At 47.3% G+C, this 27,980-nt stretch overlaps 1 protein-coding gene across 3 annotated transcripts; it reads left to right on the top strand.

The window, feature by feature from the left end:
- On the top strand, positions 1–26,159 carry SLC24A1 (solute carrier family 24 member 1). Of its 3 annotated transcripts, XM_039219589.1 has the most exons (11): positions 1–1,899; positions 12,260–12,313; positions 13,648–13,756; positions 17,666–17,752; positions 18,765–18,860; positions 22,109–22,240; positions 22,286–22,390; positions 22,679–22,974; positions 23,755–23,844; positions 24,708–24,874; positions 25,819–26,159. In XM_039219589.1, exons 1-11 carry the CDS (start codon positions 1–3, stop codon positions 26,066–26,068), a joined length of 3,285 nt encoding a protein of 1,094 aa, XP_039075520.1. In that variant the 3' UTR covers positions 26,069–26,159. The 3 variants fall into 3 exon arrangements, with proteins under 3 accessions (XP_039075520.1, XP_039075528.1, XP_039075537.1); XM_039219597.1 differs by lacking the exon at positions 12,260–12,313; XM_039219606.1 differs by lacking the exon at positions 23,755–23,844.
- Positions 26,160–27,980: the final 1,821 nt, after the last annotated feature.

The raw sequence follows: 27,980 nt of genomic DNA, 5'->3' as shown, positions 1-27,980 counted from the left end.
ATGGGGAAATTGATCAGAATGGGGCCACGGGAGAGGCGGTTACTCCGGCCAAAGCGGCTTCATTGGAGTCGCCTCCTCTTCCTTTTGGGAATGTTGATCATCGGTTCCACCTACCAGCACCTGAGGAGTCCCCGGGGCCTCTCCTCATTGTGGGCAGCAGTCTCCTCCCAACATCCTATAAAACTGGCCAGCCGTGACCTCCCAGACAATGAGATGATGATGGTGAGCAGTGACCCTCCAAGAGCTAGCTCTGAAATGGAGGATGACACACGGGTGCCCCAAGCCACGGTGGGCAGGGGTGAAGCAACACCTGTGTTAACAACGAAGAATACACACAATCCACCCAGAAGAACAGCCAATGTCACTCCAACAAAACCCAAGAATAAATACAGCCTAACAGCAGGAGACACAGGAAGAGTGAAGGAAGACAGCACAACCACACCCAGTGAAGTATTGAGTCACTACCCTCCATCTTCAAATAGACCAACAGGGAAGAATTACACCCCAACACCACCACCCAGGGTAGAAATGCAGAGCTACCGCCCAACTCAAGCTGAGCAAAAGGTGAAGAAACATACCCCATCTCCACTTGGTAGAGTAGTAGGCAATTATGCCCCATCCACACTCATGACAATGACATGGAGCCATGGGGTCACCTCCAGAACAACAGTGAAAGACAGTGAAACTATGACAACAACCAAAATATTGGAGACCAACCCCTCTAACACAATGGTGGAGGAAACCACACCAACTACTCTCAAGGGAATAATTAACACACCTACTTTCCCGATAAATGACATAGAAACGAACATCTTGACTTCTCCAAAGAGTATGATGGAAAAGAACACCATGACTACTACCAGAACAGTGGACAGTAAGAGCTCAACCAAGCCACGGGGGTTAGTGGGAAAGAACAAGCTGACAGCTTCTTCAGGAACAGTCCTGGAGCCCACCGCAGCCATCTCTGAGGGGCAAGTGATGATAAGCACCATGACAGGCAGTAGCGCAATAGAAACCAAAGCCTCTACTGCTACCTGGAGTGTTAGTAGTCTTTTGTCTAGGACCAGTGCATTGACCATCGGAATATCTTCAGCCACCTACCGGGAGCTGGAGAAGAAATCTTCCATAGCACCCAGGACCTCAACAACCTCCAAAGTTAGGGCAAATCCAATCACCCAGGTCCGTCACTGTGTGGTTGTGGAGCCAGCCCCAGCTGTGCCCACTGCCCCCTCCCCCAAACTGATAACAGCCATGATCCCAGAGGCACCCAGTTCCAGTCCCTCAGCGCTGCCCCCTGGCTGGCCAGACCTTCACTCCAAGGCAGAGTACCCCCCAGACTTGTTCAGTATAGAGGAGCGGCAGCAGGGCTGGGTGGTGCTGCACATCTTTGGCATGATGTATGTGTTTGTGGCCTTGGCCATCGTGTGTGATGAGTACTTTGTCCCAGCCCTGGGTGTCATCACAGATAAGCTACAGATCTCTGATGATGTGGCAGGTGCCACCTTCATGGCTGCTGGAGGCTCTGCCCCCGAGCTCTTCACCTCCCTCATTGGCGTCTTCATCTCCCACAGCAATGTGGGCATTGGTACCATCGTGGGCTCTGCTGTGTTCAACATCCTCTTTGTCATCGGCACCTGTGCCCTCTTCTCCCGGGAGATCCTCAATCTCACCTGGTGGCCCTTGTTCCGTGATGTCTCCTTTTACATCCTTGACCTGATAATGCTCATTGTCTTCTTCCTGGACAGCCTCATTGCCTGGTGGGAAAGCCTGCTGCTGCTGCTGGCCTATGCCTTCTATGTGTTCACCATGAAGTGGAATAAGCAGCTAGAGATATGGGTGAAGGAGCAGCTCAGCAGGAGGCCAGTGGCCAAGGTCATGGCCCTAGGGGACCTCAGCAAGGTAAGGACAGAATGGCTCAAACTTCTGTAGTCCCTTTGGGACAAAAAAGGTGGGGAGAAGCTAGTGACTAAAGAGCAAAGTGTTGGGTCAGACTTCAAGAGATGAGTTCTCTGGTTCCCTTTGCCATTCATTCAACATTTAAAGTCCTATTCTTTTCAAGACACTTTGCTGGGATCTTTGCAAGAGTGACTTTGGCTCAGCCCCAATCACCCAGTGGTTATTTTATTATGATCCACCATTGGCAGGGGAAGAAACGGAGGCCTAATCAAGTCAAACCACTATTCAAGGTCACACAGCCAAATAGGCAGTGGAGCCAGGATTTGAACTTGGGCTGGTCTGGCTGGGTCTTTGGAAATGACATTCGAGCTGGGCTTTGGAGAATATCCAAGGAAGATATCATCAGGCAGGGAAAAATGATAATTTCTTCCCTGTGCATGGTGTTTAGGGTTTGTCTACCACCTGCACTTTCACTTAATCCTGTTTGTTCATATTCCAGATGTGGAGGGGCTAGTGGCTTGGATGGGGTCTGGCAGGAGGATGTTTTTGGGTTTTGTTGTGTCTTTGATGTACTGGAGAAGATGAGAGCTCCACTCATCCGTGACAGGCCAGCTCTGTGTGCAGAGCCCTCTCTGCATGTGGAGTGGAGACCAGGTATCAGAGACTCTAACTCTGAGGCTTTCTCTTGGCCCCAGACTTCCTTTTTAAGAATTCCTTTGCCCCCGTGAGGGACCCTCCATCTAAGTTCATTGCATGATTCAATAACCTGGAAGATGAGATTAGACTGGGGAAGTGATTTCTGAAAATTGATCTCAGAGTTTTTGTTCCTTGACTCCAAAGTGAGGTGCCCTAGGGAAAACAGATCTTGTTTCTTTCTTGCTCCTAAACAGTGAGTTTGGGCAAAGGTTGTCTCTGCACCTGCCTCTTTCAGGTCTCAGACAAACCACTGGTGCAAACATAATTTTGTGTGCAAAAGAGTGGAAGGACTTAGCCACTTAATCCAGAGCAGTTTTGATGAGTGGGAAGATATATGATATCTCTGGGAGATATATGATTCAAGGAAGAGAAAATGTACTTCCTTTAGGATTTTTGAGATGATGTGGTGTTCTGGCCAGAGCACAGAACTGAGTCAGAAAAATCTGGTTTCTAATCTGATTCTGCCTCTAACTAACTATGTGACCTTGGACAGGAGACATGACAGGGTCCAACTAACCACTAGAAGGTCCTGTCTGACAACCATTGTCCAAGTGAGATCAGTTCTGGCAGGCCCGACACTGTGGTTTTTTGTCTGGTCTGGTGAACTGAACTCCAATTGCCGTATCTGCAGATGGCTCCTAAAGGAGAAATGTCCTACTTAAGGCTGTACAGCCAGCAGGTGTCAGAACTTACATGAGAACCCAGGATCCTAACTCCCCACTCAGTGCTATTTCCTATCAGGCTACTGTTCCATGAAGGCTTAAAACAAGAAAGGGAGGCTCAGAGCATCACATCATTTAATATGAAGAAACAGGGGCCTCCCTCCTAATGAAGCCCTCAGGATGCACCTCGCTGAGGGTGGCCATGAACTTGGTAGTCTCCTCTGAGAAAAGCATCTAATGCCTTGGTGTATACATCAGGCCAGATGTTTTCAAAATGACTCTGACTTGCCTCCTAGTGCTCATCAGTAATTCTGTTTTTAAAAAAGTTTTTTAAATGTTTTATTTATTTTTGAGAGGAAGAGAGAGACAGAGCGTGAGTAGGGGAAGGGCAGAGAGAGAGGGAGACACAGAAACAAAGCAGGCTCCAGGCTCCAAGCTGTCAGCACAGAGCTTGACGAGGGGCTTGAACTCACAAACTGTGAGATGGTGACCTGAGCCAAAGTCGATGAATGCTTAACTGACAGAGCCACCCAGGCTCCCCTTAGTGATTGTTTTTATTTCAAGTCTACAAATTCTGAATTTTCCATTTTGCCAGGGCTAGACCATCAAAGGAAAACTTGTCAAACAAGTGAAGCATAATAATGATTTCAAAGGAGAATTTGTAACCTACTTAAAGAGACTCATCAAGGGCATCAGAAGCAGGTCTTTGCCAACCAGGGAGAGTGGTGCCCATTACAGCTCTGTTCTTATCTGTGAAAGCAAATCCAGCATGAATGTTAATTAACAGTATTATTAAAACAAACAAACAAACCAGGTTGAATTACTAACTGTTCTTAAAAGTAAATCTATATGTATTTAAAATTAAAAACCTATGGAGCACTTGCATGGCTCAGTCGGTTAAGCATCCGACTTTGGCTCAGGTCATGATCTCTTGCAGTTTGTGAGTTCAAGCTCAGTGTTGTGCTCTGTGCTGACAGCTCAGGTCCTGGAGCCTGCTTCAGATTCTGTGTCTCCCTCTCCCTCGGCCCTTTGCCTGCTCATGCTCTGTCTCTCTCTCTCTCTCAAAAATAAACATTAGAAAATAAAAAAAAAAAAATTTAAAAACCTACCCTGATGGGCTTGGCCCAAGAGTATGTGAATCTTGGTCTTGAGGTTGTGAGTTCTAGCCCCACGTTGAGTGTAGGGAGAACTTAAAAATAAAATCTTTTAAAAAATAAAATAAAATAAAAACCTATTGTTAGGACTTTCCAGCACTAATACCTCCTCACTGAAATTAGTACAAGTAACAAGAACTACAGCTATTTTGAAATGGTTTTTAAAACATCTGGATTTGGATTTCACCTCTGGTTTCTAATAATAAGAGAGAGATACAGATAGAAATAGAGATAGAACATTCTTTAAAAAAATTTTTAATGTTTCTTTTTGAGAGAGAGAGAGAGAGAGAGAATGCAAGAGGGGGAGGGGTAGAGGGTCTGAAGCAGACTCTGTGCTGACAGCAGGGAGCCCAGTGCAGCTAGAACTCATGAACTGCGAGATCACCACCTGACGCAGAGACCAGATATCGATCGATCGATCTATCTATCTATCTATCTATCTATCTATCTATCTATAGAGAGAGAGAGAACTGTCTTTGTCTTTGCTTCTACCTTTATGTCTGTGTTTGGCTGGCCAAGACCTGTGATCTGGTCAGAGGGAGATACATTATCCTACACTTCACTGATAGACGGAGGGCACGCCATTCAGTTTTGAATTCATGAAACAATTCTCTGAAAATCCAATTGTAAACTATGTTGGCATTTGTTTTTGCAGTTTACCCCTGGGAACGATTTTTAAAAAAAAATTTTTTTTAATGTTTTATTTATTTCTAGGTGAGAGAGGGAGAGAGACAGCGTGAGCAGGGGAGGGTCAGAGAGAGAGGGAGTCACAGATTGAAACAGACTCCAGGCTCTGAGCTGGCAGTCAGCACAGAGCCCGATGCGGGGCTCGAACCCACGAACCGCGAGATCATGACCTAAGCGAAAGTCAGACGTTTAACTGACTAAGCCACCCAGGTGCCCCACCCCTGGGAACGATTTGACTTTAGCATGAAAATGAACGTGACTTGCTCTCTCACTCACGTTGACATATTGATTCACACCTCTCCCTGACTAATGGTTCCCCTCTTTGGGCATCACTTCCGGAAAGCAGGGATCCAGGGAAACTGGGCTTATTCAATCTGCCATGGCCCAAAGTGAAGAAGAGAGAAGTGGGGCATACTCAGACACGGTGGAAGGGAGCCAAGGAGAGAGGCGGCGGAGGCAAGGTCAAGGTGCTCGGGAAGTCTAAGCAGCAGGAAGATAAGTGGAGGGCAGGGTGAGCCAGCTCCTTTTGGAGAGAAACAGGAAGAGGAAAGACATCTGGGCCGCCCCCTGCCTCTGTTAGCAGCCCGGGGTGAGGTGTGGAGGGGTTGGCTACGTACAGCACCAGGCTCTTCGTTGCCAATGAACGGGGAGAGTCTTTGCATCTCCAGAGGAGCTCCCAGGGTCTCGTATCTAGCTGGAGATCCATAAGTATTTGGTTCTGTTTCCTTGGGAAACCCTAACAGTTCAGGGACTCCAGTGTAGAGGAAAGTGAGGCCCAAAGTGGATATTTATCTCAGCCAGTTTTACAACTAGTTGGTGGTTCTTACCACAGATTCCTGAATCTGTATTTTTGGATTTTAATCCAGGCTCCGCTGCATACTATCCCTGTTGCCCTGGGCAAGTTGATGCAATTCAACACACCTTTATTATTAAGTACTTAAATGAAAAGCAGTGTGGGAAAAAGATTGCGGCCCTTCCAGTTGAAGGGACAGGCTGGCAAGAGTAACTGTAATAAAATGAGCTTTATACAAAGTGCTACAAAGTCACTTTGCTTTTCAGCCAGGCCTTAGATTGCTTATCTGTAAAGTGAAAGGGATGAACCAGAGCAGGGCTCTGCCGACTTTTACCGGAAAGGGCCGAACAGTAAGCATTTCAGGCTTTGCAGGCCACACAGTCTCTGTCACAACTCCTCAAGTTGTTGCAGCATGAAAGCAGCCACAGATAATACACAAACACATGGAAATGGCCACATGGTGTTTTTCTACCTGAACAATTTGGAGACAAGATCAGAGAATGATTCATTTTCTTCTTCTTCTTCTTTTTTTTTTTTTACGTTTATTTATTTTTGAGAGAGAGACAGAGTGTGAGCATGGGAGGGGCAGAGAGAGGGAGGCACAGAATCTGAAGCAGGCTCCAGGTTCTGAGCTGTCAGCACAGAGCCCCACGTGGGTCTCAAACTCACAAACTGTGAGATCATGACCAGGGCTGAACCAACTGAGCCACCCAGGCGCCCCCAAAACTAAGATATTTAGACAACATCATCAAACTGGCATGTCTTGGTTTGGGATGCCTTTTATGACCCCTATTATCAACATAGGCTAACTTAAAGAACTGCAGAATGAGAAGGGAATCCCCTCCCCCCCTCCCCCCCTCCCCCCTGCTCCAGGGGGAAGAATTCTGGAAGAGGAAACAGCCTTTGCACAGGCTCAGAGCCTGGAAAGAGCTTGGTGCATTAGAATAAAGAATGGAGGCCAGTGTGGCCAGTGAGTCAGGGGAGAGAGGTGCAAGATAAGGCTGGAGAGGAGGTGGGAGCTGCTTCCCACAAGGTCCTATGGGTCAGACATGGGGTTTGGATTTTAATCGAAGCTCATGAGGGAATGAAGTGACTGAGGAGCCATGTTTAAAAGGTCACTTCTAAGTGCTGAGCCAAGAATGAACTGTAAATTCGTGAGGGTGAAAGCAGGGGGCCCAGCTAGGAGGCTGTTATGGGCATCCAGCATAACTATCTTTGAGGGTCATTTTGTTTTTTATTTATTTATTTTAAACTTTTAAAAAATGTTTTATTTATTTTTGAGAGAGAGATAGTGACAGCGTGAGCAGGGGAGGGTCAGAGAGAGAGGGAGACACAGAATCCGAAGACAGGCTCCAGGCTCTGAGCTGTCAGCACAGAGCCCGACGTGGGGCTCGAACTCACGAACAGTGAGATCACGACCTGAGCCAAAGTCAGACACTTAACCGACTGAGCCACCCAGGTGCCCTATTTGAGGGTCATTTTGAAGACAGAATCATCTAGACTGGTAATGAAGTGGAGGAAGTGGATGTGAGGGTACGACAGCAGCAGAAGTCAAGGATGCAAGGATGTAGCTCAGATTTTGGCTTGAGCAGCAGGGCAGATGGTCGTATGACCCAACAGGAAGGGACAGTCTCGGGGAAGAACAGGTTTAGGGAGACTGAAGAGTTCCCACTCAGGAATGGAGAGTTCAGGTGCCTAGGTCGACTCCAGGTTTAGAAGGCTTGGGAGACAGTTGCCCAAATGGGCCTGAAGCTCAGGATCAAGGTCTGGGCTAGAAACAGAAATTTATGAACCACTGACAAATGTGTGGTAATGAAAACTGAGGGCTGGCTTTTGCTCCTGAGAGAAAGAGAGAGAGAGAGAGAGAGAGAGAGAGAGAGAGAGAGAGGGAGGGAGAGAAGGGCTGGCACTAAGACTGTGCCCTAAAGAACTCCAATGTTTTTCATTCCACAAACATTAATTGAATCTCTTTGTATGAAGCCTGCATAGGGTCTAGAGTTACAATGAGAATAAAGGCACCATCCCTGATGAGCTCAGCCTAGCAAAGCGGGAATTGATCCGGGTGGGGCCTGACACTCTTTAAGAAAAAGAATATAAAACCATTGGTACAGAATCAGATACAAGGCCTTGGAAAGGTTTGTGTAGGGGAGACAGGGCCCTGGAACTTGGGTTTCGTCAGCTCCATGGTGAATTCTCCACAGTGGGGAAGACAGATAAATAAAATTGATAGTTACCGTATCAACTGTAATGGTATGGGAAAGCGCTGAGGGGTTTAGTACTGCAGAGAGTAGACATCTCAACAGACCAGAGAGTCAGGGAAGGCTTCCTCCAGGAGGTGATGTCTAGCAGAATCTTGAAGGACAAGCAGGGGATGACTGACTGAAGCCAGGGTCAGGACTCTCCTGGACTTGTGGAGAGGCCAGGGGAATGAGACACCATGAGGAGACATAGCTGCACTGTCCAATATGGTGACTGCTTCCTACATGTAGCTACCGAGCTCTTGAAATAGGGCTAGTCCAAATGAGATATGCTTTAAGTATAACATATATGCTGGGTTTCAAAGGCTAGGTATGATTAAAAAAAAAAAAAAAAAAAGAGGGGAGATATAAAATAGCTCAATGACATTTTTATATTAATTACATGTTGAATTATAATATTTTTAGTATATTGGGTTAAAGGATATTATTAAAATTAATTCTACTCATTTCTTTTACTTTAAAAAAATGTGGCTGCAAAAATAATTACATTTGCATATGCGACTTGCATTCTATTTCCGTTGGACAGTGCTGGAGTAAGCAGGAGGCTCTTGTGTGCTCAGCTAAAAAGTCTGGACTCCCTCGTGAGGACAGTAAGCCCCCAGGATGTGGGGGAGGGATGTGATTTGTGCTTTGTTCAGAAAATCACTCTGGCCGAGGGGTGGAGAATGAGCTGCAAGAGGGACAGATCAGGAGTCAGAGGCTTGCGAAACTGTAGGCAGGAAGAGTGGAGAGATCAGGCCAAATTTGAGGACTGTGAGGAACTAAGTCTGACAGCTAATTGGACTTGGGCTGTGAAGGAGTGGGAGGAATTTGGGTAGACTTCTGGGTTTCCAGCCTAGACAAATGAGTGAATGAGGATGCAAGATTGCTCAGGAAAGAGCTAGATAGAGTGAAGAGTCCTCTATTAGAGTCTAACCTCAGTGAAGGCAGGACTCAGACCAGGGATTCATTAAATATTTGTTAAATGAAGTGTTAAAAAAAAAACCCAAAACCAGAGACTAAAATATGGAGTTCAGAAAATGTGTCATGGATGGTCTAGAAGGGGAGAGGTCAGTGATTAACTGCTATATCAGTGGGAAATAGAAACTGGAAGTCAGGAGGGGAAGCCCCCGAGGGTCTGTCATATTTGCCAGTCCTTGCCATGGCTGCAAGGGGTCACATTGTTCAACCTTGGCAAGATGTCATGCAGGTGCTGGGGGCTTTGGCTGACACGGACACATCCTCTTTGGTTTCCGCAGCCCCTTTGCCAGTTTTCATGAGGAAAAGTGGGAAGGTGCGGCGATGAGGCTGAAGAAAGAGGAGGGGCACTGGGTTGGTGTGAGAGGTGGTGTGAAATGTGTTTGTACTAAGGGCATATTCTGAATGCTCCCACTTCCCGGACTGCTACCCATAGGTGGACCCATCTTCCACATCTAAAAGTAGGCAAACATTCACTTCCATTTACCTAAAATGTCAATGATTTGAAATAGAGCTATAGGGGATAAAGATTTTACCTCATTACCTTGGGAAAAGAAATAAGTTAGTAAACAACAATAACAACAACATACTTGCAATGGAGATCAAGAGATCAGAGCTATGACACAGTCTCTGTGAGTGTGGATAAGCCCCAGACTCTTTCTGCATCTCAGTTTTCTCATCTATCAAAAAGCAGTAATAGCACTAACCTTGTCTACTTCATGGAGTGGCATTGGATGAGAAAGTGGATGTGAAAGGCGTCAGAGGGTTAGAAGTACATGCTGAAGGGAGAAGATATTGGGTGTGTGCAAAGAATGACGAGCTCTTAGTGAAATATTTTGGCTTGAATAAATCTGAATAGCAAAAAATCATGAGGCATGTACATCATAGGGCAAGAGTCAATCACTCCTGCCCCTCTGAGGACAGAACTAGCTACCCAAAATGGCAGCCTGGCTCCTCACAGTTTGTTACCTCCAAAAACTCACTGGGTGTGGGTTGGATGTGATAAACAGTGAGATGTCTGGGCCAGTGGGGGTTGGTGCTATAGTCTCCAGTATCCCAGTGAACTTACAAGTGGGTCATGAAAGAGTCAGGGGCTTTGTTCAGGAAGCCTAGAGTGCTCCCTTCTTATGCAGATTAGTTAGTTCAGCTCTATTTCATTCATTTGCATATTCATTTGTTCATCCATCTCTTTATTCATTCAACAGTGTATATCCAGTACTGACTTCTCCCATCCTTCAAAGCTTACTCAAATTCTACTTACTTAAAAATCTTAAAAATGTTTATTTATTTTTTGAGAGAGAGAGGGAGAAAGAAAGGGGGGCACAGAGCAGGCTCCAGGCTCTTAGCTGAGCACAAAGCTGGACATGGGGCTCAAACCCACAAACCTGAGCTGAAGTCAGAAGCTTCACTGACTGAGCCACCCTAATGTCCCAAATTCCACTTACTTTTGGAAGCTTCCTTGCTCCTCCCACCACTGCACCTTTATCTGAGCTTCTCATTTCTTGAATCATGTTCTGCTTTCTATCTGGAGATAGAATTGGTCCCAATTCCTTTATGTCCCAGGCAGTGTTTTCTTTATTTTCTGAGCTGAAACACAGACAGGAACATACAGAACAAGTCCAGTTCTAGTTCTGGTCATGGAGGCCAGCAGTGGGGAGGTGAAGACAATTACTGCGGGCAGCTATCAGTGACTCTGCCACCTGAAGATAGCACTGGAAGCCGCTTAGGAATAGCTACTCATTCAACTTACCTTTAGTGAGCACCTTCTGTGTACAAGACACTATGCTACAGGCTTGAGGAACACAGAGGACTATATCATAAGTTCAAAAAAATACGGAGTCCAGCTGGGTAGACAACTCACATATGGCAAAAGTTAAAAAATGATTCTTTTAGAGGTGCCTGGGTGGCTCAGTCAGTTAAGCATCTGATTTTGGCTTGGGTCATGATCTCACGATTGGGGAGTTCGAGCCCCGCATCAGGCTCTGTGCTGACAGCTCAGAGCCTGGAGCCTGCTTTTGGATTCTATGTTTCCCTGTCTCTTTGACCCTACCCCTCTCACACTCTGTGTCTCTCTCATTCTCAAAAATAAACATTAAAAATTTTTTAAAAATTTTATTTCAAAAATAAACATTAAAAAATTTTTCTTTTAAAAGTTCAAATGGCATTATACAGCAATAAATGCAAAGTGGAAAGCTAGTGGTCCAGACAATAGGTACTGTGGGTTTGATGATTCTTCACCTTGGATTTTTCTAGGACTGTCTCATTTCCCAGCTGGCTGCCCTACAGCTTCTCCAGGACACTAGCACTTATTTGGTCACAGAGCCAGATTTTGGTAACATAACATGTGCTTACTGTTGTTATACAGCTTTTGAGCAGTGAGCTGCAGTGAGTGTTGGGCTGCAAGGGGCCATTCAGGAAAGCTTTATAAAAATATTCACCGTGAACTTTCTGAAAAACTGGAGACATGGAGGAATAGATGAGGCATTTTAAGCAGAGTGAAAGGGCATGAATAAGGGAGTAGGAGTTAGAATGGCTTGGGGGTAGTTATAGGACAGTTCATTCATGCATTCATGCAACAAATATTTATTGAACCTTTGCTAAGCGCTCAAGTGTGTTTTCATGTTGAACACACGGTGGTGAATGAAAGAGGCAATCTACCTTCAAGATGCTAGTGGGGCAGTTGATTTATCTGTATGTTTATTAACTACAAAAGTAGATTGAGGAAAGCGCTATGAAGGAGAAGAACAGGAGTGTATAAAAGAGAAGTAGACAGCACCTTAGCCTCCCAGAGGAAGGTGATATGCAAACGGAGTCCTGAAACATAGGGAGTATGGGAGAGAGGGTTCCAAACATGGGAGGAGGGGCCCTGTGATGAGGGGTTCACAGTAGATACAGATGGTGCATTTGAGGGCCTGAAAGACAGTTGGTGGTGCTGGGCTGTTGTGAGTAGACACATTTAAAGGCTGTGCGGGGGCTGAAGCCAGGCTGTGAAAGGCCAGGCTGGGGTTTGCACATGTGAAAACATGTTCTGAGACCAGGTTCTCTCTGGGTGTGTTTCTGTGTTCCCCAACTGAGGGTTCCCTGGAGAGAGAGGGGAGTAGGGAGAGAGAGCAAGCGTCTCTCCAAACATCTCGTGACTCGTGTCCCTGTTTGCAGCCAGGCAATGGGGCAGTTGCGGAGGATGAGAAGCAGGAAAACAAGAAGCTAAAGGTGGGTGCCATGTGGAGTCTGCCCAGTGGGGGCGCTGCAGGGTCTCAGAGGCCCTGTGGCCCTGAGGCTGGGGGTGCTGGGCCTGGTTCAGGCTTGGGAAGCCCCTGGGAGTGCTGTCAGGATGAGCCACGGAAGGAGCCAGCTCTTCTGCCAGAGAGACTGTCACCTCCAAGGTGTACCAAACGAGGTACTTGTTTGGGAGCTGAGTCCAGAACGTCTCTGCTCCCTCTACTGATACCTTGCTGTGTGCGCTTTTGCATCTGTGAAATGACTGTTTGGACTAGATGAACTCGAGCCCCTAACTTTTATAATTGATCTCAAAGCCCAATTTCCTGTGGCTTTGGAATGCCCTGGAAATAAGAGAAACATAGGAGAGGCACTGGGGGCAGGGGAGTCTGAGGCTCTGAAAAACTGTATCTTGGCTGCCTTTGGCCTATGGGATATTTGGGGAGGATTATGGGAACCTCAGAAGGGAGAACCTGGGGCCTGATTGAAACCTTCATCCGAGGAAAATCCCCAAAACTGTTGTGAAGGACTGTGTTACCACAGCCACTAGATGGCAGAAGGGTTCAGATCCAGAGGGATGGGGGTGGGGAGTGGAGAGTGGGGGAGGGAGGGAGGGAGAGACTGAGCCAGTGCTGGTCAGTCTTTGGATGTTCCCTTGTACATCAGATGATACTTCTACATGTATCACATCTGGGAACCTGCATGCACAGATATGTGTATGTGTGCACCTATGAAGGTCTCTTGAGCACCTGTGGTAGAAAAAAAGGACTGAACTGGAATCAAAAGACCTGAGTGCTCATTTTGATACTTTCATTTACTCCCCATGTGACCTTGGATAAATCACTTGGCCCACGTTGAGTTTCCATGTCCTTTTCTGTAGAAGGGGGTCACAGCCTTGCTTATCTGAAGGTAGGGCAATGATAAAGCATGATGACGCTTTGTGGACTGTGAAGGGCTGTGCCCATGCACATGGGGTCCATCTGTGCCGTGTATGGGTGCGAGGGTGTTTCTATGACACTGTATTTTCAGGGAAGGACAAACCCTTGGTAATGTGTTATTAGTACACATTGTCTGCTCCCTGTTGAGACCTTGGGGAATTATTCGGTATGTAGGATTAGCCAGTCATGGCAGAGTGAGGGGAGGCTGAGAAAGAAAGCAGAGTGTAACTGCCCTCACAGAGGGGAAGAGAGAGGGGAGGCCAGGAGAAGGCTCCCGTGCTTTGTTCTGACCTCTATGGGAGGGAGGCAGGGTTAGTGAGGCCCTCATGTGGCTCCTCCCCTGGCCTGGGCAGGGGCCCACTGAGGCCTGTGCGGCTCTCCCCTGCTCAGCTCCCAGCAGTGCTGACCCGAGGGAGCAGCTCGACCTCTCTGCACAACAGCACCATCCGCAGCACCATCTACCGGCTCATGCTTCACAGCCTGGACCCTCTGGGAGAAGGTAAGCAAGGCCTCCCCAGACCTGCGTGGTCCCCTGTCCACTCCCTCCCTCCTGCAGCTGGACAAGACCTGGGACATGCAAAACTAGGAGGCAGTGGGTAAGGATGAGGGCAGAGCGAGGAATGGAGGGGAACGGGCGGTGAAGTCAACTGTGTGGGAGACAGGGTAGAGAGAAGACTTGGGACTCAACAGGACAGGGCCCCAAGCAGCTAAGGTCCTTAGGCGTCCATAGCCCATGGCTTCGCTATTTGCGTGTCCCTTCCTGTAAAAGGGTTCGCTTGTAGTTAGTGAGGCCATGAGTGCCATGTGCCCTGCCCTTGTCTATGTCAGGGCTGTCTTCAGTGACTTCCCTGCGAAGGCCACCACCTGCGAGTCGTCTCCAGTGTCCTAGAGAATCTCCAGCCAGGCAGGTTGGCCCAGGCTGACTGGCCAAGGCCACTTCTGGGGGTACTTCCTGTAGGGCCCTGTAGCCCAGAAGTTTGAGCGGCACCTCCCTTTGCTCTTTGTTTAGCTCTGGAGTCCTAGGGAAACTTCTACCCCCTCCCTAGCCAGGAACCCCAAAGGAGCGGCCAGGACCACTTCCGGAGGGGGGTAGGGGTCTAAAGTAAAGTGGGGCCTGATGTCCACCTTGACAAATGATGGGGGTAACTGAAATTCTCACCATGCACCTTACCAAGTTCTGCCTTCTGGCTCCCTTCCCCAGAGAACTGTTCTTAAAATGCTTCTTAGGCCCCTTTTAAAGGGCACCCTCAGGTACACTCCTGCTCTCCTTAGGCCTCTCCATTTCTGGGGCTCTGGTGCAAAACTAGGAACCGGGTTGGCCTGTGAGCAGAAGCCAAGGGGTCAGAGTGTAGTTGGGAAGGAGGGCTGAGGGCTGAGCTGAATATGCCACTGGAGACTGGCCCATGAGCATCGGGAAGCACCCTCACTGACCTTTCTGGTTCAGGAACAAATCTTATTGGGGGGCGGAACGGGGGAGGTTGGGAGGGAGCTCAGAATTTCCTCAGGCCTTAAAATATCCCCTTCAGATACAGTATTGGGTTTTGGGTATTTAAAAGGCTGTCATACTGGGAAAAGCAGAGACAAAGACGAGGTGATGAAACCTTCCTTAGGAAATCCTCAGGGCGAGCCCCGGCAGACATTGAGAGAGGCTGCCCCCAAGTGTCAACTCCAGAAAGACAGTGCCCCTGGAGTTCTGAGAGTGGAGTCTGCAGTGCCCAGTAGCCTGTGAGTGATCGTGCTGGGGGCATTCCTGGCCTGGGGCAGTGAAGGAAGCTGTATCTCTGGGTTATGCTTGGCTACTCCTTGCAGAATCACCAGTTCTAGCAAAATCCTGAAGATAAAGGTCCCCTGAATGGGACTGCAGGGCCCCTGCCTGGGCTACTTCCATGACCAGCAGCCTACCAACGGCTGACCTACTTATCCTAACAGGATTATGGGGTGCCTAGGCCAGGCAGAGGTCAGAGGAGATTGATACTAAGTAGAAGATGATCCGGCCACCCTGAGAGCAGAGAGGCCATGTGAGGAAACAAGTGCTGGGGGAGCCAGTGACAGTCATCCCTAGGAAGACAAGCAAGCTTGCTACATGGTGTGTACATGTGGCAGGCACGGTGGCGTGGAAAGGCCCTCGTGGTGGGTGACTGCTGATACACTCTGGGACGAAGTCCTGCTCAGAGAAGCCAACCCTGATTCTACACCTCCAACCCCCATCAAGGAGGGACTGGGACCTTGCAGAGCCGTGACGAAGGCCTTTGTTCCCAAGACTTTCCAGATCCATGTTTGTGTTTCCATATGCTGTTTCCAAGTGGCTGTCCATTTTCCAGTCTCTCCAGCTGTTCCAACTCTTTCCATGGAGCTGATGTGTGGTCTGAACTCTCACCTACCCTGTGAAGGGGCTTTTCTTCTCCAGCATCCCATGCCTTTTATGGTGATTTCACTTGGATGTGTGTGTATGTAGGAGAGAGAGGGAGAGAGGGACAGAAAGAGGCTCTGCAGCTGACCTGCTTTCCTCAGTGGCATGGGAGATGAGAGGTTAGGGTGTGTGATGAGGGGTGAGAAGGAAACGGGACTTGGTTTTTCTTGCCAGCCCCTCCAACCAAGAGTCAGCAGATAATCTCAGCACCAGGGCTCAAACCAGGGGAAGTCTCTCCCTGGGTAACAACTCTGTGTCGCTCAACAGAAGATTGCAATGCTTCATCCATGCCAAGGGGGGCATTAAAGGTGTGTGGGTGAAGGAGGCAGTGGAGGGCCCTTGTCCTGACATCTCAGCTCTGACGAGCACCTGCTGGGTCGGCCTGCCAGGACACTTGGAAGTCATGCCAGAGTGGTGGCCCTGTGGGATGGAGCCTTTTGCCAGACCTGGCTGCAGCCAAACCATCTCTGAGAGTTTTTTTGACAGGCTGAAAGGAGGAAATTCCAGACCCACTTATGTTTCCTGCCCATCCTGGACTCAGGCAGAGCTTGGTCCCAGGAGCTCCCCACATTGTACCTTCTCAGTCCATCTGTCACGAACTAGAGGATCTTCAAGGTCCTTTCTAACTCAAACCCTTGGAATGCTGGGCCACCGCAGAGATGCTTCCTGGGTGGGACAGCTGCTCTCCACTACTCACTTCATCCTTGTTGTAGCTGATGCTTATATAGTGCTTTCTAGGTGCCAGGCACTGTTTTCAGCACATTCATGTATAAATTTATTTATTCCATTAACAACTCTGTAAGATTTTACAGGTGAAGAATCTGAGGGACAGATCACTGAGGTAGGTCCCTGACTATCAAGTGGCAGAATCAGGATTCCAATCCAGGCTATCTGGTTCCAGAATCCCAGCTAACAGCAATGTCTAATTCTAGCATTAAAATATTTTACTTATCTTTGTTTCATAGACCCCCACATCAGTGCTCTGAGTGTATCATGATGTTGCCTTTTTAGAGGGGGACAATGTGGCTTAGAGAGGGTACACAGGCTTCCCAGGGTCATCCAGTGCTCACAGGGGCTCAGAGCCAGCCTGGACTCCAGAATAGATTCCATGGTGCCACTTTGTCTTATTGCTTGTGCCATTGTCCTTACCTTCCCAGGTCACACAGCTGTGAGGACTCTCATGAGCCCCTGCGCCTGTCTCTGTGTGTCCCACCTTGAATGATGCATGTAAAGCACTTTGCATGTTGCCTGGAGCATCATCACATTGAAAGAAATTGCCCTCCCCATTTTTCTTGCCTGGAAATCAGAGCAGCACTATTCTGTCCACAGTGCTCTGTGGGCCTCTGGCAAACCCTGCACACAGGGATCTGAAAGGAGGCTCCAAGTACCTGGGGTCAAAAAGGGTGTAACAGGGAGCTTGGTGGTAGGCTATTGCCCCTTTTTGACCAGAGAAGGAAGTCTCATGACTATGGTCACCAGTAATGCTCCTGGTGCTATAGCAGAGCTTCTGGTAAATTCATAGAAAGCAAGCTACAAAGGACCTTGCAGATAATCCAGTCCAAGGATGGCAAAAATGTCTCCCTGCCATTTTTTGTCCATTCCCTGTTCATTGCAGACATTGCTAATCAATCAGGGTAAAACCTTCACCAACCTTGGGTCAGAATCCTCCTCAATCCAGCACTCAAAATAGCCATCACTTGAGCTCATAAAGGAAATAAATCCTATTTGTTGCCTCTGAGTCCAACCATGTCATTTTACCAGAAAGGAAATAGGATCAGAGAAGGGAAGTGACTTGCCAAAGGTTACAGCCAGTTGGTAATGGTGCAGGGAATTTAAGATGAAAGCTTGGGAGTGGGCAGCAGGAACAAGCTGGACCAGAAGCCAGAACCACGATCCCCAGGCCAGCCTCTTCCCCGCCATCTCAGCTGCTCTGGCTGCTCAGTTCACCATCCTAACTGAATGGCGCCAGATAAGATGTGTTCCCTTTCTCATTTGCAGCCCGTTCCGCCAAGGACAAGGAGGAGGAGAGCTTAAATCAGGAGACCAAAGCCAAGCCTCATGCTAACACAGAGAACAAACCAGAAGGTGAGAGGATGGCAAAACTGGTGGGTTTCCTTGTGGCACCTTCCTCCCTCCTCTTGGCCAGAGGCTGAGGTGTGTCTCTTGGCCAGTCTGGGCCAATCAGCAGGAGTGATGGTCTGGTGCTGCCCTGTGCACCCCCACACTCTGGCCTCCTCCTTCCCATGTGGTCCCTCCCTGAGTGGGCTGCTGGCCCAGGGCAGCTGCTGGGAGGTCTTGGATACTGCTCTCCACACTCTCCTCTGATGGGGCAGGCCAGGCCAAGGGGTTATTGAAGGCCTGCTTCTTTTTCACTAACTCTCATCCTAAATGAGACTCCATGGACTCCTGTTTCTTCTTCCTGTTACTTCTACACAGGACAGCACTCCTAGGGATTGGTCTGAGACCAGCAACCCCAGGAGGGAAGGACACCAGGGGTCTGGTGATTCAGAAGCCCAGCATCCATGTGGCAGCTGGGATGGAGGGAATGAGGAAGCTAGTGACCTGTGGGTGCTGCACAGCACACCAGCAACCTTTGGAGGGAGGGAGAGCAGCAGCCATTTTTTTTTTTTCCATACAATGGAAAGCCTCCATACTAGGCTTTCTGAGTCCCCCTTCCCTGCCATCCTATTTCAAGGCTTCCAAACTGCTGTGCTGCCTTTGAAATCATCAGGATCCTCTCCATGTTGGCAGTAGGGGGCAGAGTCAGACCCTGAGGGCTGGGGCTTTGCCCTCTCTTTGGTCTCAGTTGCCCAAGCTGTTTATAGGATCCCTGGCCCCATTGGTCAGGATGGAAATGTTTGTGAATACATGGGAAGCAAGGATGGCCACCTCCTGGCTTTTCTATCTGCAGCTATCTCTGCAGACAGGGCAACAATAATTCCTATCACATCATGTGACTTTTCCTATCAACAAGAAGTTCCCCAAACTTACTGAGACTCTGAGGTGGAAACGTCCAGTTGTCCTGTAGCCCCTCTCTGCCAGCTGCCCTCAGAAACTGGCACACTCTTCTGACCTTTTCCATGTTTGTTCTTTAAAGAGGAGGAGTCAGCCAAGCTTCCTGCGGTCACAGTTACGCCAGCCCCTGCTCCAGATGACGAGGGAGATCAGGAGGAAGATCCTGGCAGTCAGGTAGGCACAAGCCTCTTCCCAGGTGGAGGGCATTGAAAAGGCCCAGGGAAGGCCTTGCTAACCAAAAAGCCTTCCTTCTTGAAGGTCTGAAATGCTGCTTGAGGTTCATTCCTTTGAAGTAAGCAGGGCTCTTTCTCTGAAGATCAAATAATATCTCATGGGGCCAGTTAATTCACCATTAACACCTAAGTATGAGTGTGATGATATATATGACAATGTGCTGCCAACGGTCACATGCTGGGAGAACATAAGGAATAACTGTTAGGGGGTCTGTCAGAAACTGGGGGGCAGTAAGACCAGGCAGCTCAAAGGCAGTGGGAGGGTTGCTGATACATGCCTTGGAACACCCTGAGCTTTGTCTACAGGGCTTGCTGCTGCCTTTACAGCCACACAGCCTCTTCTTCCACTATGTTCCAGCTACAATGAGCTCCTCGGCTCCATGCTTTTCTGCCTCCAGCCCTTGGTTTCCTCCCCTTCATGTACCCTTCCCCTGCATGTATCCCCTCACTCACCTCTCCAGGCCACTGTAAATGCCTCCATTGCCATCAAGCTTCCCTGACCCCCTCCACCCCCATCTGATGAATAAATCCCCATTGTGCCTTGTCCTATCTTGGGGCTCTTACCTCTGCCTTCCCCCTACTCCAGGTAGGAGTCTCTCTTCGTTCAGCTAGTTGCTGAAGTTCCTGAGGGCAGGAGGCACTCCTGCGTTGTCTGTCTCTTCCACAGAGAGAAATGCAATGCCTGACACGCATGGCCGTGCTCCAGTAGGGCTGAGAGATGACAGTCAGTGAGAGTGTGGGGCTTCCCTTGGGCCAGCAGCCCAGTCAGAAAGGGAGTCAATGACAGTCAGTTAGATTTGCATTTAGTTTACAAGTTCCATCCCTGTTTTTTCTGTCTGACACCTGGAAACGGTCAATTACATCTCATCCTTAAGCCAGCAACTTTGGGTTTAGTGTCTAAGACCTCTTGATGGTATCATGAGTGTCTTGAGTAGACCCACTATAGCCAGCTAAAGTCAAAGGGATTAAGAGGAGACAGAGATCTCTTGGAATCCCAGGGCCAGAAATGAAGCTCCATTTCACAAAGAACTGCACCTAGGTCTGAGCAGGCAGCTGTGGCCCTGGTGGCTTCTCAATGTCTGTCTTGCTCTCCTTCATGTCCCGTTCTCTGTGTGCAGACTTTTTTTTTTTCAATTTTTATTTATTTATTTTGAAGGGGAGAGAGAGAGAGAGCGCGCGAGCGAGCATGCGAGTGGGGGGGGGGGGGAGAGAGGGAGACACAGAATCCCACACAGGCTCCAGGCTCTGAGCTGTCAGCACAGACATGAACCATGAAATCACAACCTGAGCCGAAGTCGGGCGCTTAACTGACTGAGCCACAGAGGTGCCTTTCATTTGCTTACTTATTAGCACACATAGCACCACTCTAGGTCCCAGTCCATAGGGGGATCAACTGATGACTGGCTCCCAGTCTCAGAAGAGAGAGACTCTGTTCAAACCAGGTCACAGGTCAGGAAACCAGCCTGTGTCTAAGCTGTGACAGAGGGTGCTGGGACACTCTGACTCCAACACGGAAGAAGGGAGCCACCCATTCAGAGGGTGTTAGGGGTGACAGTTCTCAGAGAAAAGGGTGCAGGCTGGGCAGACACTCCCACACCTATGGATTTAAATGACTTGTCATCTCCTCCAGGAAGCCGCCTCTCCTCGTGTGGTTGGGAGCAGGGGAGGGCCAGAATTATTTCAGACCAAAACCTCTCATTGTTCATTCCCAATCCAAAACACAGGACTTGTGAATATTAATATTTGGTCAGAGGTTTACAACTCTGGTTGCATATTAGAATAATTTGGGGAACTTTAAAAAAATGTACTCTCAACCATTAACGTAGAGTATCTGGGGTGGGCATGAATGTTTTTGAAGCCTCCCGTGATCTGAATATGCAGTGGAGTTTAAGAATCACTGAGCATCCTCTGGGGTTGGCTGGGTGAACTTTGTTACAGATGACATCCTCTATGAGTACACAGCTCAAGACCTCTCTGAGGTCACTTGCTCAAGGGACTGGCCGGGAATGTTGCTATAGGTTGCTTGGGTGCCTAATCTGAGGATCAGAATCAATGCCTTTTAGAGTGCATGGAGTCACAACATTTGGCTCCCGAACACTGGTCTCCAAATGGATCTATTAGGAGCACTTAGATTCTTGGCTTCTAATCACAGAGATTCTAATTCAGTTGGTCCAGGTGGGGCCAGGACATCTGGACTTCTTTTATTTTATAACTTACTGTGAAAATTTGAATTTCTACTAAGCTCCCCAACTGAGAACCAAAGATCTCATTCAGTCCTGGCAATTGCAAAGCAGGGTATCTTGGTGGTTAAGAGGCCAAGAGTTGGACTATCCATATGACAAATCCTAACTTTATCACTTACACACTGTGGACCACTGTGTAGACCGTGGGCAAGTTATTTAAACTACACTGTACCCTAGTTTCTCCATCTGTCAGATGGGTTTAATTCTACCTATATCATAACTTAATTGACTCATGAAACACAATAAGTACTAGCTATTATTATTTAAGCCACTTAGCCTAGTGTCTGACACATAAAATCTCCCAGTAAATAGGTATTACCATCATAGTTTTATATACATAAAGTAACATAACAATTTATCATAGACTCAGCAATAAACCATCAAAAGATATGCAATATTAGGCAACATTAATGGAAGTAGGTATCTAAGAGAGGGAGGCGATAATCCTATTCCATTCTGTGGCCCAATCCTGTTCTGTGTGGTGTTCTGTTTCAGTTTTCAAAGCTTCCTCGTGGGGCATAATCTAACTAGAATGAGTTCACTAAGATGGGAATACCATGGCAATAGCATGGAATGATGGAAGGGACTGGGAATCTTTAACTCATGAAGAAGAGCTGCCTCGTGAAAGAGTAATTAGCTTCGTTCTGTGTGGCTCCAAAGAGTCAACCTATACACAGAGGATAGAACCTTGTTACAAATATGGACTTTAATCAGAGTTTTCAAAATACAGAGGGCACCTTAGGTGGTGAGTTTTCCATCCCTGAAAATAATCAAATAAAGACAGGACAACCACTGTTGTGATTGTGGAGGAGTTTTGCTGAATTATTTTCCTCTGACTCAAGTTTTTAGATCCAATCTGAGAACAGCAACAATAACAAAAAAAAATTGGGGAAAAACAAACCCAGCAGTTATTACACATTAATTTGTGGGCTTTGGATTGCAGGGAGGAGATGAGGCTGGAGCTGAGAGCACAGGTGAAATAGCAGATGAAGAGGCTGAAGCCTCTGGTGAAGGTGAAAATGGAGAGCAAGGTGGAGGTGAGACTCAACTGGAAGGTGAAGGTGAAATTGAAGCAGGAGAAGGTGAACATGGAGGTGAACTCCAAGCAGAAGACGGTGAAATGAAAGCTGATGAAAACGAAGATGAACCCCAAGCAGAAGACGGTGAAATGAAAGCTGATGAAGGTGAAGGTGAACTCCAAGCAGAAGACGGTGAAATGAAAGCTGATGAAGGTGGAAGTGAACTCCAAGCAGAAGACGGTGAAATGAAAGCTGATGAAGGTGGAGGTGAACTCCAAGCAGAAGATGGTGAAATGAAAGCTGATGAAGGTGGAGGTGAACTCCAAGCAGAAGATGGTGAAATGAAAGCTGATGAAGGTGGAGGTGAACTCCAAGCAGAAGATGGTGAAATGCAAGCTGATGAAGGTGGAGGTGAACTCCAAGCAGAAGACGGTGAAATGAAAGCTGATGAAGGCAGAGGTGAACTCCAAGGAGTAGACGGTGAAATGAAAGCTGATGAAGGTGAAAATGAAGAGCAGGGATTCAATGCTGAGAGTCAAGGTGAAGCCAAAAGTGATGAGAAAGGTACAGATGGTAAAGAGGGAGGTAATGGAGGGGACAGTGAAGATGAAGAGGAGGAAGAAGAGGAAGAGGAGGAGGAGGAGGAGGAGGAGGAGGACGATGAGGAAGAAGAGGAGGCAAATGAGGAGCCTTTGTCCCTCGAGTGGCCCGACACCAGGCAGAAGCAGGCCATTTACCTCTTCCTCCTGCCCATTGTGTTCCCACTGTGGCTGACCATCCCCGACGTCCGGAGGCTGGTGAGTGCCCAGCTGTACGGCAGGGATCTGTGGAGTCTCTAGGCATTCCCACTCAAGGAAGGTGAAAAGACAGGGCAAACCAGCTTAGTAGGGCTCAACCACAGTGAGTATCTGGGATACAACTTGCAGAGGCAGATGGGACCATGCACCTACTGGGATGTACTGGTGGGCTTGTGAGGCCCTAAAATTTGCTTATTTCCATCATTATAAGCATGTGATCTAGTCCCTCAACTCCTATTCTCAGTTTCTCCATTTTAATATGGGAATGATGACAAGATGCCCCACCCTGCGTCCGTATTTCCAGGGATATTCCGAAAACCTAGGGGGAAAGTACTGTTTCTACCCAGCATTCTTGTATAGGGAAAGCTCTAACATGTCCTACCCAAAGGCCATCCATACTCTGTCTCTAGGTCTGCAGACGGGTGGGACAGGGGGCAGGTTGCAGATACCAAACCAAATACCTAGAGCAGTCTGGCTCTAGGGCAAGCAAATAAGGCCTTATTAGCCTTACCCCAGGCTTTCTCTGTCATGCAAGCCCTGCTCCTCTCCACCTGGTGGCTCTTCGGTTTGGTGACTGTTGGATGCCCTGCTGGCTGAACTCCTCTACGGGCTGCCATCCCAGGGTCTTTACTGGTGATCCAGATCTCAGCTGACATATCCCCAGATCCTCTCAGTCACTCCCCCAGCAGATCCCGTCTCTGATTCTGGGGCTCCCTCAGAAGGGCCAAAGACCTTTAGTGTCTGCAATTTATTTCTCTTCCTTTTCAAACTTGCAAATAGGAGTCTAGGAAGTTTTTTGTTATCACCTTCCTGGGATCCATCGTGTGGATAGCCATGTTCTCATACCTCATGGTCTGGTGGGCTCACCAGGTGAGTGAACAGCAGGAACTAAATCTGACATCAGTGGGGCCCAAGGACAATTTTTTTCCCTTCAGGGTCAATAGCCAGTACCCAGGGAAATGGTGAGGCTCAAATGACCTTGTAGTTTCTAGATTATTTGTAAAGGGTCAAAAGTTGACTTTTTCTTAGTGAGTGTAGTGTTTTCCAGTGCAGCCTTTCTGTCTTAATGTTCATGCTGTGGCCTGACACAGAAGGCCTTTCCCAGTCTGATCCAGCTGACCACTGCTTATTAGCCTTACCCCAGGCTTTCTCTGTCATGCATGCCCTGCTCCTCTCCACCTGGTGGCATTGGACACACTTGCGAGAGCAAGCTCAATTTTGCCTTGTGTCTGGCATCCAGTGAGTCTTCCCGAGTGCCCATGGCTTTCCTGTTTTATCTGTAATTGTTGTTCCCAAGTTTTTTCTTTCAGTAGGCCGAAGGTAGGGGCAGTGTAGTAGTGCCCATACCTCCGTCTCTAGCCAATAGTAGGTGTCCATGGTTCTGCAGATGGAAACGTGACATGAACAGGTGTTGGGAGGGGCAGGTCTGGGAAGGTGCAGGTGTAGCTGGAACGTCAGCGACAGCTGGTATCAGGGAGAGACTTGTAGAGCAGTGTGGAAAAGAGCTGCGTCATTCCCTGCAGCCTTGAGTGGGGCCCTGCTCTTTTTCTCTGTGGCTCAGCTTCCCAGCTGTCGGTTCACCACACCTGCCCTCCCAGGCTGTGGGAATGTGCTGAGCTGGCTGGAAAGGTGTTGGGTTTGCACAAAGTAGCATATGGTTGGTGCTTTGAAGAGCCTCAGACTTTTTCCTTTTGCTGTTGCCATGGTTTCTCATCGCTGTTACTTTTTACCAGGTTGGTGAAACAATAGGGATTTCTGAAGAGATTATGGGTTTGACGATCCTAGCAGCAGGCACGTCCATTCCTGACCTCATCACGAGTGTGATTGTTGCTCGGAAAGGCCTGGGAGACATGGCTGTGTCAAGCTCTGTGGGTAGTAACATATTTGATATCACCGTGGGGTAAGTGGCAAAGTTGCTTTCCAAGGCATATTAAGAATGGCTGGAAAATACAGTGTTGGCTCTGTTTGCTGGCTTTTTGCTTCATTATTTATACATGGAATAAAAGGGCATTTATGTTATTAGTTTCTACAAGGCAGCAAACTATCCTCCCTTCGTTCATCACAGCCTGATGGGATAATAGAACAAAAATGCTGTCTGAAATGTAACTGACTAGAATTTATAGATGAATCAAAAGACAAAGTCCATTACATTTCATTCCCAAATACAGCCAAACGCTTTGCTTCCTGATCTCCAAGGTGGTGGAAGTGGGGTTGGAAGGAGCAATGACTCAATCTCGCTTGCTGATATTTCTGCTCCTTTGCATTTGGGCTCCTGCCAGCTCAGAGGCTCTAAAAGCATTTTGTCCAAATAAGCCAATGCCGCATCATCCCATTCTCTTACCCCTCCTCCCACCTTTGTCAGAGCCCAACCTCTGGGCTATTTCATTTCCTCAGGCATATCCTAGATTTAGGTGGTAGCTTTGGTTTTTCTAAATTTTTATGGTTAAGTGCTAGCTGAGGTTAATTTAAATGTAAAGACAGGCTAGCCTGAGCTAGAGCTGATCACAAAAATTTACAGATTGTAGAGAGTCACACATCAGCCCATCTGGGTTACTCATATGAAAGTCATGAATTATAAAGAAAAAAATTACCCACTCAGACCCAGAAAATTTCAGTTTTAATCTAGAGTCTCCTCATTATTAACTGTGAGACCTTGGGCATGTGATTTAATTTCCATGAACTTTAGTTTCCTCATCTGTGAAATGGGGTTAATATTTTCTGCTCTATTTCATAAGCTTTTCTGTGTGGAAAAATAAGTGCTTTGTAAATTGTAAAATAATGTTCATGTACACGGGATTAGTGTAAACAATCAGAATATTCACATTGTTCCTTTCAATCTTGCAGCCTGCCTGTTCCTTGGTTGTTGTTCTCTCTGATCAATGGATTACAGCCTGTTCCAGTCAGCAGCAATGGCTTGTTTTGTGCCATTGTTTTGCTTTTTCTCATGCTCCTGTTTGTGATCTCTTCAATTGCATCATGCAAATGGAGAATGAACAAGATCCTGGGCTTCACAATGTTCCTCCTTTACTTTGTGTTCCTGATCATCAGTGTGATGTTAGAAGATCGAATCATTTCCTGTCCTGTATCTGTCTAAGGCAGAGTCACAGTTGCTCACAATGGACGTGGATCAGAAAACCATGCCAGAAGCTACGGTACTTCTTGTTACATTAATGAAAGAATGAACATGGACATGAGAGACCAGAGTGGCAAAGAGCCTCTGATGGGAATGTGATTGGGGACTGAACGATAGCCTTGGAAACCCCTGCAGCTTGTTGTGGATTAGCAGTCTTAGCTCTGGAGGGACGGAGTTTCTACCCTGCTGCCATATGTCAGCAGCTATCACATGGAGAGCAGTAGAGGGACCTCTGGAACCAGAGGGTTTTCAGAATGAGGGATCATCTGGGGGTTAGGGCTGGGCCAGGCACAGGAGCAGTAGGCAAGCTCCAATGCTCGCAGTTCCCTGCTCACTCCTGAAAGGCTGCTGATCCAAAGACACAGATTGGTCTACACCCCACCCCTTGGACTCTGTCCCAAGCACACACTGCAACTTGCCGTCCCCTCTTTTTCTGTTTAAAACATGAGGTTCTACCAGGTTTATAAACATTACACATCCAGTTATTGGTGCGTTTAGGGAGCTAAGACTAAGAGAAAAAAAAAAGTATAACAGGAATCAATGATCATTATACACTGTAGTTCAGTAAAATGTATACCGATATTTGATAGCTTTAAAGGACTCCCTTAGCTCTTATTGTTGCATTTCTGAAAAGTGAAATTAAAATAAGTAGCCCCCGAAATTAAGATGTATAATTTGCCCTTGAACTGGAAGGGGGGTGGGATATTAGGGAGGGCTATTTAAAAATATGTACTTATAGAAAATCCAAATTACTGCTGTCTCCATCAAGTGGTCACCTTGGGGAATTAGACAGTCATACAAAGCTGTCCTGGCTTTGCTTCTCCAGCGTATTCTCATCTAACAGCGACAAATGCTACTAGTGAGTCAGAAGGGGAGTGATTTTAAAGAGTCCAAAATCAGTAGGGCCAAGCCTGCTGTATAAAGTAAGAGATCTTGAGGGGTAATGCTATTTTTGTATGCCAACCTACACTGGATTATAAAGGAAGACTGATTCTCCATGTGGCTTACATGTGGATGTTAAGGCAATTATAAAGGGGAAACTCCAAAAATGCTTAGCATAATAACATGGTGAGAAAAAGGGTATTACTACTTCTAATAGCTAGTGTAAAGGGCTTTTAGTTTTTTAAAAATTATGTGGTTATTTAAACACTGCATGTGGAACTCGAAGTGCTTGTATGTTAAATACCACCACTTCTTGCTTTTACTAGCACAGAGTTAGGGGACACATTAGAAATGAAGCAGTTCTATGTCCCTGGTTTCAGAGCAAAAGGAGCTCAGGTGACTATACATTATGATGGTAAAGATGGCTTTAATTACAAACACAAGAGGATTCATTGAAGACTGGAAGATAGCAGGACAGATGTGATGTGGGAAAAAAATCAAGTATTTTGGTGTTGAAGGGCTGTACTGAAAATACTTAAGTCCATAATCCATCTTTTAAGATGGGCTGATTAATTAATGGCCTCACTACCCCTGGATTCACATTCTTTGGAAATGACTTTTATTAAATTTTAATAAATTGTGAGTCCCAGTGGTATTTTATTTTACAAACATGGATGGGTTCATCTATATCTTCAGGTCACTTGGTCAGAATGCTCAAGAAGAATAAGGAATCATGTTCACATTCCATTTTCTTAGTTGTCCTCATTGCTGCTGCTATTGGGGCCACATCTGCCCGGTCTCCATATGCCAGGGAGAGAACATATGCCAGGAGGCGAGAACAATGGCTACAGAAGGGTGATCCCAAGGCCCAAACTCTGGGCATCTACAGCCAATTCCAGCTAGCTTCAGGGACATCACCTGAGAGCCTGGGATCTGATGTTTTTCCCCAGAATGACTGATAAGGAGTGATGGACAGTGAAACATTTTGTCA

Source organism: Hyaena hyaena, unplaced genomic scaffold (assembly GCF_003009895.1).
Source record: "Hyaena hyaena isolate Hyena2069 unplaced genomic scaffold, ASM300989v1 scaffold_15, whole genome shotgun sequence".
Taxonomy (NCBI): Eukaryota; Metazoa; Chordata; class Mammalia; order Carnivora; family Hyaenidae; genus Hyaena; species Hyaena hyaena.
The sequence above is the reverse complement of the archived record's forward strand: the minus strand, read 5'-3'. Positions and strand labels throughout refer to the sequence as shown.